The sequence below is a fragment of the Kogia breviceps genome, chromosome 1, assembly GCF_026419965.1.
Source record: "Kogia breviceps isolate mKogBre1 chromosome 1, mKogBre1 haplotype 1, whole genome shotgun sequence".
NCBI classification, from domain to species: domain Eukaryota; kingdom Metazoa; phylum Chordata; class Mammalia; order Artiodactyla; family Physeteridae; genus Kogia; species Kogia breviceps.
This window is the reverse complement of record NC_081310.1, coordinates 141,929,382-141,947,540: the sequence shown is the minus strand read 5'-3', so window position 1 is coordinate 141,947,540 and position 18,159 is coordinate 141,929,382. Positions and strand designations below refer to the sequence as shown.

The 18,159-nt window shown below is 31.4% G+C and overlaps 1 protein-coding gene across 5 annotated transcripts in view; it reads left to right on the top strand.

Annotated features, from left to right (window-relative positions):
• LRRC7 (leucine rich repeat containing 7) overlaps positions 1–18,159 on the top strand; it is a 493,673-nt gene that overhangs the window by 237,873 nt on the left and 237,641 nt on the right. For all 5 annotated transcript variants that reach the window (XM_067005975.1, XM_067005982.1, XM_059056301.2 and 2 more), the window contains 2 exons: positions 10,208–10,297; positions 14,106–14,162. In XM_067005975.1, coding sequence (XP_066862076.1) covers positions 10,208–10,297; positions 14,106–14,162 — 147 coding nt within the window. The remainder of the gene's footprint in view (positions 1–10,207; positions 10,298–14,105; positions 14,163–18,159) is intronic.

The window sequence follows — 18,159 nt, the reverse complement described above, 5'->3', positions numbered from 1 at the left end:
GTCAAATTAGCATCTTTCCTTGTATTTATTTACAATCTGTATTGCTTCTTTGTTAAAAATTCAGATTTTTTGTCATTTATTGACTTGTCTTTTTATTATTGAATTATAAGAATTCTTTATAAATTCTGGCTAAAAATCAGATATTTGTTTGCTCTTATGACTTATCTTTTCACTTCCTAAATAGTGACTTTCAAATATAAAAAGATTTTCATTTTCATGAAGCCCTATTTATAATTTTTTTATAGGAGATAAATTTTTTTCTAGGCGATCATTGCTAAATTCATAGTCATAAAGATTTTCCCCTATGCTTTCCTCTGGAACTTTTGTAGTTTGGGTTTTACACTTAGGTCTATGATCCATTTAAAGTTGATTTTTGTAAATATATATGTAAGGTGTGAGGGTTGTGGTTCTCTTTTTTATTTATTTATTGCATATAGATATCCAACTGTTCCAGTACCATTTGTTGAAAAGATTATCCTTTCTTTATAAAATTATCTGAGTCCCTGTTTTATAAATCAATTGATCATATGTGTTTGGCTCCATTTCTGAATTCTCTATTTTTTATGTTAATCTATATGCCTCTCCTAACACCAGTTTTATTCTACTTAATTACTGTAGCTTTGTAGTAATTCACACAGTCAGGGAATGTGAGCCTTTCAACTTTGTTCTTCTTTATCAAAATTATTTGGGCTCTTCTGTGCCCTTTGCTTTTCCATATAATTTTTATAATCAGCTTGCCCCAAAATGTGGAATTTTGATAAGGATTTATTGAATCTCTAGATCAATTTGGGCAGAATTGACATGTCAAAAATATTGAGTATTCCTTTTTCTGAACATAATATATCTCTATACTTATTTAGATCTTTTAAAAATTTTTATCAATGTTTTGTAGATTTAAGTTTACAAATATTGTACAAGTTTTGTTCATCTTATTCCAAGTATTTCATGTTTTGGGGACAATTACAAATAATTTTTCTATCATAGAAATATAATTGACTATTGTATATTGACCTTATATCCTGAAACTTTATTAGATTCACTTATTAGTACTAGTAAATACTTTGTAGCTTTGTGGGGGAAGGGATGTGATTTTCTATGTAGACTATCATGTTACCTGTGAATAAAGACAGTTTTATTTCATCATTTTCAATCTGTATTTCTTTTATTTATTTATTTAGCCTATTGTTCTGGCTAGGACCTCCTGTATATAATGTTGAATAGAAGAGGTGAAAACAGATATTATTGCCTTGTTCCCAATCTTAGGGAGAAAGCATTCAGACTTTTACCATTATATATGATTGTTACTTATTCTTTTTTTAAAAAAATACATTCCCTTTATCAGGCTGAGGGAATTTAAAATAATACATTTCTCACTTCCTTTTGAGCTTTTACCAGCAGGGCTGTCAAAGTTTAGATTTCTACTTTCAAACTTTTCAAGAAAATCAAGGCTTTCTCTATGATGCTCTTCAACAGTCATGCAATCTCTGACCACTTCCTGGTTCCAAAGCCACTCCACATTTTTTAGGAATTTATTACAGCAGAATCCCAATACCAGATACCAAAATCTGTGTTAGTTTTATAATGCTATGTAAGAAATTACCACATACTTTGTGGCTTAAAAGAACACATATTTACCATCTCTAAGTTTCTGTGGGTCAGAAATCTGGTCATGCTCTAGCTGGGTTCCCTATTTGAGAGTTTCACCAGGCTACCATCAAGGGATCAGTCAAACTGCAGTCTCATCTGGAGGCTCAGCTGGAGAGAAATACATTTTCGAGCTCATTCAGGTTATTGGCAGAATTCATTTTCTTGCTGTTATAAACCTGTGAGCCCCAGCATTTTGCTGTCTGACAGCTAGAGGCCACTTTTGCATCCTAAAGGCTGGTGCAGTTCCCAGCCAAGTGACCCTCTCCATAGGCAGTTCGTAACATAGCATCTTGTTTCTTCGAGGCCAACAGCAGACTAGAGTGAGTATCGTAGCAAGATGGAGTCACAAATGTAATACAGTTATGAGAATGACATCCTATCCTATTTGCCACATTCCATTGATTAGAAGAAAGTCACAAGTCCTACCAATACTCAAGAAGAGAAGATTTTACCAGGGCATGAACTTCTGAAAGCAAAGATTATGGGGTCCGCATTAGAATCTGCCAAATCTTTGAAATTTGTTTTGCTGAGACTTTTTCCTGTCAATAGACGTTGAATTTTGTCAAAGTTTTTCTTAAAAAAATATCTATTGACATGATGATATAAATAAACCCTACCTGGTCATGAAGTATTACACTTTTTATAAATTAATGGCTCTGATTTGATAATACTTTGTAAGGATTTTCCCATCTATATTCATGAGGCATATTAGTCTGAAATTTTTTTTTCCTGTATAGTACTATTCAAATTGCCTATTTTTTCTTGAGTGATTTCTGGTAGTTTGTGTTTTTTAGGAATGTGTACATTTCATATGTTTTCAAACTTATTGGTACCTCATTTTCCATAATATCTTTTATTAGCCCTTTAATATCTATAATATCTCTAGTGATGCTCTCTGTTTCATTCCTGGTATCAATAATTTTTGTCTTCTTTCTTTTTTTACTTGATCAGTTATACCAGGGATTATCAATTTGCTCTATTAAAAAATAGACTTAGGTTTCATTTATTTTTCTTTATAGCTTTTCTATTTATTTTCTTAGATACAGAAATCTACAAAGTAGTTAAGTCATGAAAACCCTGGAATATGAAAGTTATAGTTTTAAGTGTTAGCGTACTAGTTTTAGTTTTAGATGTGAACTTTAGAGTATAGTCTGAATGCCTTAACCAAGTCACTGGTGAAAATTATTACAATAAAATTGAAAATAACAACTTCTCAATGAGAAAGTAAGGACCAACATTTATTGAGAACCTAGCATGTCTCAGGCTTTTAGATTATTTCATTTTCATCTTCACAGCAATTATGAAGTAGATAAATATTATCTACATAACTTTTTACATATGGAAATGCATAAAGATAGTATTTAAATTCCTGGGCTCCTTTTATTATATTTCACAAATCCTGAAGAAACATTTCAATTTTGGTTTAAATTAAAAGATAAAGTTTGAAAAATCTAAACATTCTTAATGCTCAACAATAAGGAAATTGCTAATAAATTATGGTACATCTACTGGATGGTTATAAAGATTATTTACACACACTATTGTAAAACAATTATACTCCAATAAAGATGTTAAAAAAAAAAAAAAAGAAAAAAAAAAAAAAAAGATTATTTATAGGATGACCATATGTCTCTGTTTGCTCAAGCCATCCCAGTTTATACCTCTTGATGTGGCATGATTAATAATAGTTCCCTTTTAACACTCAAAAGTGTCCTAGTTTGAATGATAGATTATGTAGTCACTCAGGTTATACAGCAAAATTGAAAGATAATTACAAAGTAAAAGGAGAAATCATGATAAAAGTTTGCAATGATGTTAAAATAATTAATTTGAAATTAGATCAAAATTAAATACATGAAATGGTAATAATAGTTGTGTTAAGGAGGTGGAATTATGAGCAACATTTTTCTTTTCTCTTTATTTTCTAAATGTCCTCTGATAATGTTAGGTTAATTTTATAACTTTAAGGTTATAAATTAAAATATTTAGATGTATAATATCTTTCCAATTAGAGTAGGAGATTTTACAATGGCTCCTTAATCAAAATTTATAGCACCTATATTTTAATTTGGTTTAACTGTTTTAATGGAGGTCAAATGCCTGTAATATGTTTTCATTAAACTTCTAAAGTAAATGCAATTAGAAAAGAAAAATGTTGAAACAAGGATGTCAGCAGCCAATCTTAATCTGCCTATTCCAACAATAAAATTAGCACTGATAAAAGTACTTAAATTAGTATTCTAGTTAATATTGAAAGATCAGAATAAAAACAATACCAAGGGGCTTCCCTGGTGGCGCAGTGGTTGAGAGTCCGCCTGCCGATGCAGGGGACACGGGTTCGTGCCCCGGTCCGGGAAAATCCCACATGCCGCCGAGCAGCTAGGCTCGTGAGCCATGGCCGCGGAGCCTGTGCTCCTTAACGGGAGAGGCCACGAGAGCGAGAGGCCTGCTACCGCAAACAAACAAACAAACAAAAACAACAACAATACAAAGGAAAAGTAATACAATTGCTCCCGTTTAGTGAGTTCTTAATATGGGGTGGGTAATCATTTACTCATTAGAGCAACTCTGGAAGTGGATATTAGTATGATCATTTTATAAAGAAGGAAACTGAGTCTTACAAAGATTAAGTGATCTGTAAAAGGCATAGAGATAAATAGTTGAAAGAACTGTGATTCAAACTTAGGTCTTCTGACATCAATGCCCACGTGCTCAAGCACTAAACATTTTGGGTGTCTGATTCTAGTGTGCTTTCTTTATTGCAATTTGAATATGCTAATTTAAAAAAAACTTATTGGAGTATAGTTGATTTACAGTTTGTGTTACTTTCAGGTGTACAGCAAAGTGAATCAGTTATACATATACATATATCCCCTCTATTTTTTTTTTAGATACTTTTCCCATATCTGTCATTACAGAGTATTGAGTAGAGTTCCCTGTGCTGTACAGCAGGTTCTTATTAGTTATCTATTTTATATTTAGTAGTGTGTATATGTCAATCCCAATCTCCCAATTTATCCCTCCCCCCACCTTATCCCCTGGTAACCATATAAGTTTGTTTTCTACCTCTGTGACTCTACTTACGTTTTGTAAATAAGTCCATTTGTACCCTTTTTTTAAGTTTCCACATGTAAGCAATATCATGTGATATTTGTCTTTCTGTGTCTGACTTACTTTACTCAGTATGACAATCTCTAGGTCCATCCACGTTGCTGTACATGGCATTATTTTGGGTTTTTTTATGGCTGAGTAATATTCCATTGTATATATGTACCACATCTTCTTTATCCATTCCTCTGTTGATGGACATTTAGGTTGCTTCCATGTCCTGGCTATCGTAAATAGTGCTGAAATGAACATTGGGGTGCATGGATTTTTTCTAATTCTGGTTTTCTCTGGGTATATGCCCAGGAGTGGGATTGCTGGGTCATATGGTAGTTCTATTTTTAGTTTTTTAAGGAACCTCCATACTGTTCTCCATAGTGGCTGTACCAATTTACATTCCCACCAACAGTGTAAGAGAGTTTTCTTTTCTCCACTTATAATTTCAGCCATTAATAAAATGAAAATGTTTCCTTAGAGAGAGAATTATTTACCAGTATATATATTTTAAAATACTTTGAATTTTTTAATAAATCAAATGTCAAATGTGGAAAATCACCAGTTACTTTAGGAATGTGAAAGCCTTTAGGAATGTGAAAACCTTTCATTAGCGTTCCCTTACTCAGTGTAAAATGTTGGATTTCATTGAGTATCTTGGAGGAGGATAAAGACAGCCCATGACTTTCATCTTCATTGAGTTTATCTAGCTTGCTAAGGAATATCTTCTTCCTTGCAGGTCCTTGTATGTTCCTCTGGAAGTTGTGATGTTGACAAGTGGGACCACTATCACTATTAAAGCTAGAAAATCATACCATAAAATTAATAATGAATAAAGTTGAATATCTTTTTAACAGACCTACTGAATATATATTTTCAAATAATACGTTTTCAAAATACAATACTAGATTATTGAGGAGATTTTAAAAATTCCTTGTCCTCAAAGAATGTATAATTTATTCCAGGAATAAAAAATTCCCAAAACTTGTATAAAATATGATTGTTATAAGCATTTTGCTAAATCTATGAATATAACGCTATGGGGAAGGTGAGGAAAAAAGCATTAATTTTGAATCTCAGTACAGAGTAACCATTCAACAAATTCTTATTTAAGTAAATTGAAATAAAAAATACACATGCTATTATACAAGACATACTGTATAAATATACCCTTTAATTCTACATTTTTAGAAAAGAAAGATTCGATATACAATGTCAACACATCTTTGTTTATAAGCAGACTGAAAAAACTATCTTACTTTGTATTCTGGTTTTTTCATATAATTTATTTTTGGCAGTCCAATTTCGCAGTTGGAATCTGTCCAGTGTAGTCAGTTTTTAAATCCTTAGAGAAGTGTTCTATGTAAGAGCCAGATTTTCTTACATCATAAACTTTGCCAGAGAAGCAGCCTAAAGGAATATATTTTTTATCAAAAGAAGTAGTACAATGTAATACCATTTAGTGCATACATGTGTGGAAAAATAAACTAAGGTAAGCTGAGTAGTTCAAACTGTCCCTATAACTAGAAAATTAGTATTTTTAAAGGATTTTTATTTATTAATAGTTACAATGTTAAAATAAATTATTAGATTAAAAGTTTTAACATTCTTCTCATTTTACACGTATTAATCTTCTTTTTTGAAAAGTAATAAATGATTTCTTTTCTCAAATGACTATAGGAACCAAAAGGACATCAAAGTAAGATAGCAGTTAAATTGAATTGTAATCTATTGGACATCTGTGCCATTATCATAAAAACTATTTTACTATCAGGATATGAGCTCTAATGTATTATAAGAATGGAAAAAATAGAGAAAAACAAAGATCTACAATAAATTCTTTTTAATCTTATAGGATAAAGTTCAAACCTTTGCGTCAAGCATTATGTATCCTATAAATCCTGTCCCCTACTGATATTCTCAAATCTTAATTTCTAATACTCTTATACATAAAGTATTCCCTCTAGAACTCATCTTCTCTTTGTCACCCATCTCAGGTGAATTCTTACCTCTACATTATAGAACCCCTCACTCATCCCCTGCCTCCTTTCTCTCTCTTTTCTGTTTTTATGAATCCTACCTCCCTTTGGGAGCAAATTTATGGAAACATCCTCTATGAAGCCAGATACAATCAATCCAACTCCAAATTACAAATTGAACTAAGATATTTGTAGCAAAAATAATCCGTATATGATCAGCGTGTTAAGAATGTATAAAGAATTCCTAACAAATTGATATACAAATATTAATTGTGTTAAGTTTGGGTCCCCCAGCAGAAAAGTTTAGAAAATAATTCAAGCAATATATTTAGAAAATGATCTAAGAAAATACCAGTTAAGGATATGTTATCAAGCTATTTACTAGTATGGACCACTGGACCTTAATCTTTCTGGGAAACAGTTTAAACACATATCACAGAGTTGTTAAGCACAATAAGTGAGGGAACTGAGGTATTTGTACTCCTTCTAGTCATTAGCTGAGACCTATTCATAGGGACATTAATCTCTTGTAACCAGCAATATAACTTAAGTAAACTCTTGTACACCAGAATATATGTTAAAAATAAATAGAATATATAATAGGAATACAAACAAAAAACTAGAAACAGCTGTAATGTTCAATTAGATGGATAATGATAAATAAATAGTGGTATATTCATACAATGGAATACTATGCTATGGTGATCAGACATCTACATCAAAATGAATGAATTTCATTTAACTAATCAGTGAATTATTTAATAATATGAATTATTAAAAGTCTCAGAAAAATATTCATAGTATGATTTGATTTATATAATATTCAAAAACATGTAAAACCGTGTGACTTTTTCTTTTTTTTTTTTAGGGATTTAAATAGGTGTGGTAAAACTTAAAAAGCAGAAAAGTAAATATCATTCAGGAATTTGTGGAGCAAATAGATGTAGTCAGGGAGGGACACCTAGAGGGTGTTAAAGCTACTGGTTCTATTTATTAAATTATACTGTGAGTACATATATACTCTTTTATTTTTTTTTAACATCTTTATTGGAGTATAATTGCTTTACAATGGTGTGCTAGTTTCTGCTTTATGACAAAGTGAATCAGCTATATATATACATATATCCCCGTATCTTTCCCCTCTTGCATCTCCCTCCCACCCTCCCTATCCCACCCCTCTAGGTGGTCACAAAGCACTGAGCTAATCTCCCTGTGATATGCAGCTGCTTTCCACTAGTTATCTATTTTACACTTGGTAGTATATATAAGTCCATGCCACTATGTCACTTCGTCTCAGTTTACCCTTCCCCCTCCCCGTGTCCTCAAGTCCATTTCTATGTCTGCATCTTTATTCCTGTCCTGCCCCTAAGGTTCTTCAGAAACTTTTTTTTTTTTAAGATTCCATATATATGTGTTAGCATACAGTATTTGTTTTACTCTTTCTGACTTACTTCACTCTGTATGACAGACTTTAGTCCATCCACCTCACTACAAATAACTCAATTTCGTTTCTTTTTATGGCTTAGTAATATTCCATTGTACATATGTGCCACATCTTCTTTATCCATTCATCTGTTGATGGACACTTAGGTTGCTTCCATGTCCTAGCTATTATAAATAGAGTTGCAATGAACATTGTGATACATGACTCTTTTTGAATTATGGTTTTCTCAGGGTATATGCCCAGTACTGGGATTGCTGGGTCATATGGTAATTCTATTTTTAGTATTTTAAGGAACCTCCATACTATTCTCCATAGTGGCTGTATCAATTTACATTCCCACCAACAGTGAAACAGAGTTCCTTTTTCTCCAGCATTTATTGTTTGTAGATTTTTTGGTGATGGCCATTCTGACTGGTGTGAGGTGATACCTCATTGTAGTTTTGATTTTCATTTCTCTAATGATTAGTGATGTTTAGCATTCTTTCGTGTGTTTGTTGGCAATCTGTACATCTTCTTTGGAGAAATGTCTATTTAGGTCTTCCACCCTTTTTGGATTGGGTTGCTTGTTTTTTTGATACTGAGTTGCATGAGCTGCTTGTAAATTTTGGAGGTTAATCCTTTGTCAGTTGCTTCATTTGCAAATATTTTCTCCCATTCTGAGGGTTGTCTTTTCATCTTGTTTATGGTTTCCTTTGCTGTGCAAAAGCTTTTAAGTTTCATTAGATCCCATTTGTTTATTTTTGTTTTTATTTCCATTTCTCCAGGAGGTGGGTCAAAAAGGATCTTACTGTGATTTATGTCATAGAGTGTTCTGCTATACTCTTTTATATACATAAAACATTTCATAACCAAAGATTGGTCAGAGGAAGAGAAACCGTGCAATGAAACTCAGATATAGTGTTCCAGAAGTAGGGGGACGAGCAGGAATGGTATATTAGAAGTCCAGAAGGAGAGAACAATCAGTGATGGCAACTGTTGCTAGGCAGTGTGGGTTAAGAAATGAAATGAAGTTAATGGAATTAGGACTTAAGAGCCTTTGGTGAGTGCAGTTTCAGTAATAGAGTTAGGGTAGATGCCAGAAAACAATAGCTTGAGGAGTAAAGTAAAAAGTAGTGAGTAGAGGCAGCTCTTTAAATAATTTTGTCAGTAAATTCAAGGAAGGAGATAGGTTGGAATTTTAGGGGAAGGCAGATTTGAATAGTATTTAGAAGTATTTTGTGAAAGAACATGGTCTTGTCTAAAGCCTAGATAAAGACATTAAAATTTTTAAGTAGAAATTTAATTATTTAAAAAAAATATCCTTTTAAGAAAAATCCTGGAGTTAAATTTTTTGGTAAAACTGATTTAAACATTTCAAATAATTGTTTTATCTAACTAGTAAGATTTTCCCATAGGATATTTTCTCAACTCTTTTATTGCTTCTTAAAGACTTTAGGATTCGGTTTAATTACTGTGACAATGTTCTTATTCAATGCATATGAATTAGATCAATTTGAATTATAATGTACATGTATGTTGGGCCTGCATTAAATAAATTATCAGTTAAAGGGACAAAAATACTCCTTCCCTTTTCGTGTTGGGCAGCTTTAGTCATCATTGTCACAAACTGTAGACAAATTTTAATGATTAACTGAATGAGTAGATAACATCGCCTGACTATATATGTGAATATGCTATTGAGAAAGAACTTTAAATTTAAAATTACAAAACATGTCATACAACTTGAGATTTCCATAAAAATATCTCACTGGTGTGCATAAGGTTAGGGCAACAGTAAGAAATTATGTCTCTGACTTTGGCAATGACATAAATCTCAGCATAGGAAAGCAGTGTGGAGGTGGGTGAATGCCAATTTATTTAAATAACAGGCAAAAATTTCAAGTGTAACAACATGCTCAGTAAATTCTTCCATTACTGTGATACCAAAGGAGAGTTGAAAATGTATTACACTTCTATTTTTTCTCCTTAGAGATATATATTTTTGTTCTGTTTCTATGGCAACATCTATGCAATGACTAAACCTTTAACTCCTTTCTAGACTCCCTGATGGCTTCACACAGCTTCTAAACCTGACCCAGCTCTACCTGAATGATGCCTTTCTTGAATTTCTTCCAGCCAATTTTGGAAGGTAAGAATAAGAAGTTTAAACGATACAATTTTCTTTCACTTTAAGTAAGTGCTGTACCAACACCAGTAGGTGAGGCTTCAAAAGTGACCATTGGAATTAAAGACACCCTCATTCTTGTCCAGTAAATGAGACCATGTCAATTAATGAAACATTTTGCAAAAAATAAAATTAGCTCTTTACATGTCATTAATAATCAAATTCCAGATGAATTAAAGAGTTAAATATAAAAAAATAAAATCAGAAATGATCTGGAAAAATATGCACATGAATATTTTTGACTCTTGGGTTGGAAAATACCTTTATAGCATAGAAACAAAATAAAATATCATAAATGGATAGATTTGAATTCATAAAATTCTTTTAAAATAAAATAATATTAGAAAATATTTTTTAAATTAAGGTAAAACAATAAATAGGAAAATATTTCCACCAAATATGGAAAGTAAATTATGTCCTTAACTTATAAAGAATTCTTACAAATGAATATGAAGTTAAAGTTCTCATTAGAAAAAAATGGGTAAATGACACATACTGGCAGTTCATAATAAATGTACAAATTGGCAACACAAAAAATGTTTATCATCATAAATAATAAAAATAGTACAAATTAATATGAAAACAAAGGGCCTTTGTGCTCTAGCATGTTATAAAAAGTGTAAAGCTGTTTATAGACTATGAGGAAAGACATAACCTCACACTGCTGATGAAACTGCAGAATGTTATATACTCCTTGCAGGGCAGTGTGCTTTAAAAGATTTGAAAATATTTACAACAACTGCCTTTGTAATTCATTTCTAGAAATGCATCATATCATCATGTGTCACACTAGGATTTATGGACAAGGATGTTTATCATTATTTACAATATGAAAAATATGGAAGCACACATCCATCTAGGAGATTGGTTGAATATATTGTGGTACATCCCTATGACAATACCATGTAGCAATTAATAATCTTGCCTAGAGGAATATCTTTTAATTCTTATGATGTTATGTTCAAAGCATATCATGTTTTCCATACTAATATGAATGTACATGAAATAAAAGACTATTTCCTTGGAAGTGAAATTATGGATGATTTTTATTTTCATCTTTATATTTTCAATGTTTTCTAGATGTTCTAAGTGAACTTTTTCCTTTCAGTTTTATTGAGATATAATTGACACATAGCACTATGAGTTTAAGGTATATAACATAGTAATGACAAATTTATTACAAAATGATTAGGACAATAAATTTCATTAACATCCATTACCTCATATAATTACAAATAAAAAGTTTTTTACCTTGTGATGAGAATTTTTAGAATTTACTCTCTTAGGAGCTTTCAAATACACCATGTGCCATACAGCAGTGTTAACTCTAGTAATACTGTTGTGCATTATGTCCCCAGTATTTATTTATCCTATAACTGTAAAGTTGTATTATTTGACTACCTTCATCCAGTTCTCCCCACCCCATCTTCTAGTAACCACAAATCTGATCTCTTTTTCTATGAGGTTTTTTTTTCTTTTTAGATTTCACATGTAAGTGAGATAATGCAGTATTTGTCTTTCTCTGCCCAACTTATTTCACTCAGCATAATGCCCTCAAGGTCCGTCCATGTTGTTGCAAATGACAGGACTTTCTTCTTTTTTATGGCTTTATATATATATATATATATATATATATATATATATATATATATATATATATACACATATACATATATATACACACACACATGCATACATATATATGCACACATTTTCTTTATCCATTTTTCTGTCAATGGAAACTTTGTCTCCATGTCTTGGCTATTTTAAATATAAAAGATATATCTTGAAAGTTAAGACATTTTAAGTTTATTGTTAACTGCATTTTCCTAAATGATCATCTTTAAAATTGTTCAAATAACTGACTGAGTATAACGACACCAATCTGTTGGCAGAAGCTAATATATGACACTAAGAAGAACCCAGTGGAACAATGAAGTCCCTTAACAGGTAGCAGCCTCCATTTGCATACAGAAATCACCTCGAAAGATTTTTCCAAATTCCCTTACTTTTGTAGATCATGATTTCACAATACCTACGAACACCATACACTTGGACAGTTCTGAAAATTCACAGATATTCAAAAGAGCATTTGCCTAGCTTATAAATGAATTGATACTTCACCATTCGTCCACATAAAGTAGGTTTTCTTTCTGGTACTGATGACAACACTACAAATATACCTTTGGTTTATTAAATCAGGAAATGTTTATCTCCCTAAGACACACTTTTTTGTCTTGCATTTTGTCAGTTCTGTTTTACTAGTCCTAATATAGGGGAAGAAATTTGGGCAAACAGATAACATAATACCAAAACCCAAACCACTTAGAAATTAGAATTCAATTTTATGTGAATTGTCTGCCAAAAAAATGCTCTATTTTATTATTGTAATCTAAAAAGCTCTATAACTTTCAACTGGATAATTTAACAAAAGAATGTTTTAAGATACTTTCCAAAACCTGAGATTTAGTGCCCCTAAAGGTCAAACTAAGTCATAAAATATTATTACAATAGTACAAATATTAAGAAGATTTGAGATATATAAACGTTTAAGAAACTTCTTTTACTAGTGATATACCCATGCTCTAAAGAACTAAATCACTTTATTTCAAATAAAGATTGAGTTATAAGATTAAAATTAAATTGGAAATTTGGTAGAATTCAAAACAAAAAGGAAAGGAGAAGGGAACTAGTTGAATATCTAAAAGCACAGTAAATATGGGACCTTGTAGGTGAATTGTATGGTTCAAATAGTGAAATATTCCCACATCACTAAGGATGTGGATAATTCAATTAATATTTGTCCTAAAGTAGCCTCAACTGAGTACATTTTAAAGCTCAGTATAGGCATTAGTAACAATAGCATGTCCCAGATTGCAAACACTAACAAATACTTAAATATGAAATGCATTTCTAATTACAAATGTTATGCAAGCAACAGAAACTGTGAACACTTCTCATCCCCTTCACAAGATTATCCCAACTCCAGTACTGTCATAGGATAGATGATACTATACAATTTTAAATGTGCATCCACTTGAAGTGTTCAGATGTTAATCTCAGAGTCAATTAAATGTGGTATATTATAGCACTTTTTCCATTTTTCAATTAAAGATAATAGTAATAACCTAACACATACTAAAACTTATGGTGTGCCAGGCAGTATGCTTTACATGTGTGACATCATTTAATATTCAAAACCCTATAAATTTTGTACTATTATCACATACTCATTATAGATGAGGAAATGGGAGTTATAAGGAGTTAATTAATTTGCCCAGTGTCACACAGCAAAAAACAGATAGGATATGAAAGAGTGAATTTTACCCAGATCTGTCTGACCACAAAGCTTAAGCTTTTAACCACTATGCTATATTATTTGCTTTACAAATTCATTTATTGTCTCTTGAGGGGAAGTATCACCATGTTTCAGTGAATGCAGCATCTAGTATTTAGTAGATATTCAATAATCTGTTGAATGCATACAATCAAACAACAGTGAATATAATTTTATAAAACATAGGAGATTTAGATGACTTGGTCTCAATGATATCTTTGAAAGAACTTTATTTTAGGGAAGGGATATTTGTTATTCTCCAATGTTGATGCAACCCTACTCATAACCAATTTGCATAATTCTTAAAAATCTGTAACCTTGGTATGTAATGTTTGGACATAGTTGTTTGGATAGTAAAGTAACAGTTTACTTTACCATAAGAATATTGTTTTATAGAGAAATATTAAGAAGCAATTTTTAAATTAATTTCTACAGACTTGCCAAATTGCGGATATTGGAGTTAAGAGAAAATCACTTGAAAACTCTACCAAAGTAAGTGACTGAGTATTTTCTAAATTTGAATTGTGATTTTTCACTAGTGGGAAAAAGACAGCTCTTTTTATCTTGGCTATGCCTTGTCATTATGATTGAGTTAATTTTTCTACAAATTTTTTCTAGAGGCTAAAAAGTACAGTGTATTATAGGAGATTCATATTAAGAATGTATCTGCTTTATAAAATTGTGTAATTACAAGTAAAGGTGGGAAGAGTCCATTCAAAATTCTTCTCATAGCTGAACATACACACCAGGAAGTTACTGCATTGAAACTTAAGAAACTGACATTTTTTATAGCCCCCAAACAATCAACCTTTTCAAAAGGTTCAAATTAATAGAATGCTTAACATTTCAAGTTAATTTATGGTTTGAGATAAATTTCAGTTTTTAAATCAAAAATATACAAAAATATTTCATAAAAATGATTAAAATGTTTCTAGAGATCCTAAAATGATTTGGCAGAAAATTTATATTTATACATTCTTTCAAACTGTACCTTTTTAATAGTCTGTTTAAAATCTGGTTTACATAAAAATACAGAATATTTTTATGTAAAAACTAATCTCCAACATTTTATTCAATGTTTAGTTTAATAAAATTGTTTCATCCTGCTTTGCCTTATTTATGTCTAATGATAGAATTTTGTGCTGTACAGAAAAAAATATCTTTGAAAGTCAAAAATTATTTAAAGTGGGGATTTTTTTACTCAAATAAATAATTATGACTTGTATATGTTACAGTTAAAATATTGAAAGTACGATGTTGCTATTTTAACCCTCCTGCAGTATTGCTGAAAAATATTGAGTACAGTGATTAATTTTTGAAACATATCAGCAGGATTTAGAGACCTTTCATCTGCTGAACCAAAACTTAATTTTATTTTTTTCTTTTTATATTCCTTCTCTAAGCAAACTACACGGAATTTCATTGATTTTTTTTCCGCCAGTATATCAATACAATACTCTCAAGTACATTTTGTTACATACATATGTATGAAAATTCTGTCAGGGCAATATAAAGCTTTCAATAATTATACGGATTTAATTTAAATATATACATAGAGATAAAACATCTATTCATTCCTCCATAAGTGGAAGACAAGGAGAGAACATGGAAAGGAGGAATGTCACCATATCTGGATACCCTGCACTTTTGAGTGGTCTTTCTCTAAGCCAAAGCACTATGCATAGTCTTGGAAGGCACCTCTTCCACGTTGGGGGCACAAACATAAATGCGAATATGGTTGAAAGTGTTACTTGTTCAGCATTAATCTACTGCAAATGCATTTCCATCCCCCATGTTTTAAATGTCTACATTTAAAGTAGAGTGGAAACAAGGCTAATTACACACTAAACTACTGTGAAAGAGCAATTGTCTCCTTCACCTAAACATGAACATTTGGGTCAAAGAGAAAATATTGATGGTGTGGAGGAGAATCCTTTCCCCTCTGCTCTTAAATAACAGTTTTGATATGAAATAAAAAATAAATCTGACACAGGTTGTCAGGTTTTTAAAATATGTAGTTTTAAAATATAAATTTTAAATATAAAGCCTGACCATAGATGGGTAATATGGACTTTATATGAGATAGATGTGTGAACAGTTCAGAGTAATGAGTAACAATTGGTGCATGGGTATTCTGTAGGCTGTGAGACAGTGGCCCAGTATGAAACAGAATTCAAATAAGTAGAATAATATGCATTTAACTTTGTTTGGCATTTTAAAAGAAACTTGTAAAGATGTGTGGAAATGACATGGGGTCTCCTTGGTAGACTGTTATATTTGTACAATTTGTATAGCTGTTATAGTTTTTACATTTTAAAAAATCTGCAAAATTATTTTCAATCTAGTATGCTTATTTTTTACCTTATAGACAGAAATCAAAAGAACCAAGGACATGTATAATATATGGTGAACTTTATCCTAGTTTTGATGTCTATAAAAATGAGATTGCAGAAAGTTCTGTCGTGAGTAAAGATAAACTCTGTTTTTACTATGTATTATACGTAGTACCTTCTGATCACCAATCTAGACCTGTAATAGAGAGATATATGAGAGCTTTCTACTATCCTTTATTTTTACACTTCTACTGAAAATAAAGGAAGAAAGATAGTTTTAGGAAAAACAATTTTAGCTTTTTAATAATTACTCCAAGAAGAGATAGCTCATGATTTCCTCCTGGACACAAACAAGATGTCAAATCTTTAGTGGGTCCTCAGTGATTTTCTCTTCTTTTTGTCTTCTGTCTTAAAGTCTAAATGCCTGGCAAGCTATGAAAAATGTAAAAATGTGAAGAATTATGATATAACATACATTTAAATGTTTGTTTTTAAAGTAAACTGATAGAGACATTTTGATATGTGCAGATTCTAGGACAAATTCTTTCTGTTATTAAATAGAATTTAGTATTATCAATTTTTTCACACTGTTCCTTTCCTAAGGTACACATTTGCTTAAAACTCATTGACACAGTCATTCTTGATTGTGTGTAATAATTGAGGACATTGAATATCTGGAAAAAACTAAATAACAAAAAAGAAAAATCTTTAACTTCTATGATAAAATTTGTCCTCATAGCAGAATTAGCCTCTTAATTAATTTTGAAGGGTAGTCCAAAAATGAATTTGTTCCCATTTTGGAGCTTTTGCACTAACTGTTTCTCTCTGGAATTCTCTTACCTCAAATCTTTTCAGGCCAGAGCTTCCTTAGGATTCCTATCTTTCTTCAAATGGTGCCTCCTTGGAGGCTTTCCCCAATCACATCATATAAGGTTGCTCCCCCTTAGCCTTTATACCATTTCACTCTTCCATTTGATTTTTCACACTATGGTTCTCTAAATTGTATTGACTTTTTGTTTGCTTGGAGATGATCTCCTCAGGAGAACATTAAGTTCTGTTCAGAAAAGGAATTTTTTTCTGTTTTGTCACTGCTGAATCTCCTGTGCCTAAAGCAGTGCCCAGAATATAGGGGAGCACTCAGTAAATAAACAAGAACGCTGATATATTGATTCACAATGAGAAATATCTGTCATGTGACCTGGACATTTTGTGTCACTTGATTTTTTTCCCATAGAAAATTATATAGGATACAAAATATTAAAATAAGATGAGTCTTTGGTGAGCATCATAAAGGCAAAAAAGAATAAATGGTTAGTGGATTCTCAATGGCTGATAGCTGAGCCTTGAATTTTAAACCTACACACACATATACACACACACACACACACACTCTCTCTCTCTCTCTCTCTCTCTCTCTCTCTCTCTCTCTCTCTCTCTCTCTCTCTCTCTTTCTCTCTCTCTCTCTCTCTCTCTCTCCTTCAGGTGGTTTCAAGTTACATATAATAACCAAGTCATGACAAGGGAAGAAAATAATTTCAAATTAAGGCAATTAATATTTATAACAACTAAAGAAAATCCAAAAGTAGTGTGACTTATTTCTTTGACTTTGTCTTTAAAAAGTGATACATTTAGTTAAGAAACATATGTCAAGATAAAAATAAAGTGATAAGAAAATATTTTAAAATGAAATTGAGGAACCATTTCCATGGAAGTAATGTAACAGCATACAAATGGTTAGTAATAATGGTGGGTTTTATCATTAAATAAAAAATTTTCCATTTTTATGAGAATTTTTCTAAAACCTTAAAGTTAAGATATGGCCTGTCCATTGATAACATTTTGACAGTGACTTTGTTTCAAATTGAGCCAAAATATGATGCTGTGTAAATATGTCTGTGATAATTATAAAAATATGAAATAATATGAAGAAAGGAAACACAGATTAAGCTAATATTAATGTTTATATTTGCCCTGCCACCTGGGAACACAAGGCATGAAATGTGATTCCTTGATCTGCTGTCATAATAGAATGACTAAGAGAGGAATATTTCAAACATGTTGCAGTGGAATTGCTGGGGAAATATCAATAAGTAAGTAAACCCTGGTGAACAAATCCAAAAAGGGAAAAATGGATGAACTTGGTGGATAAGGAACTC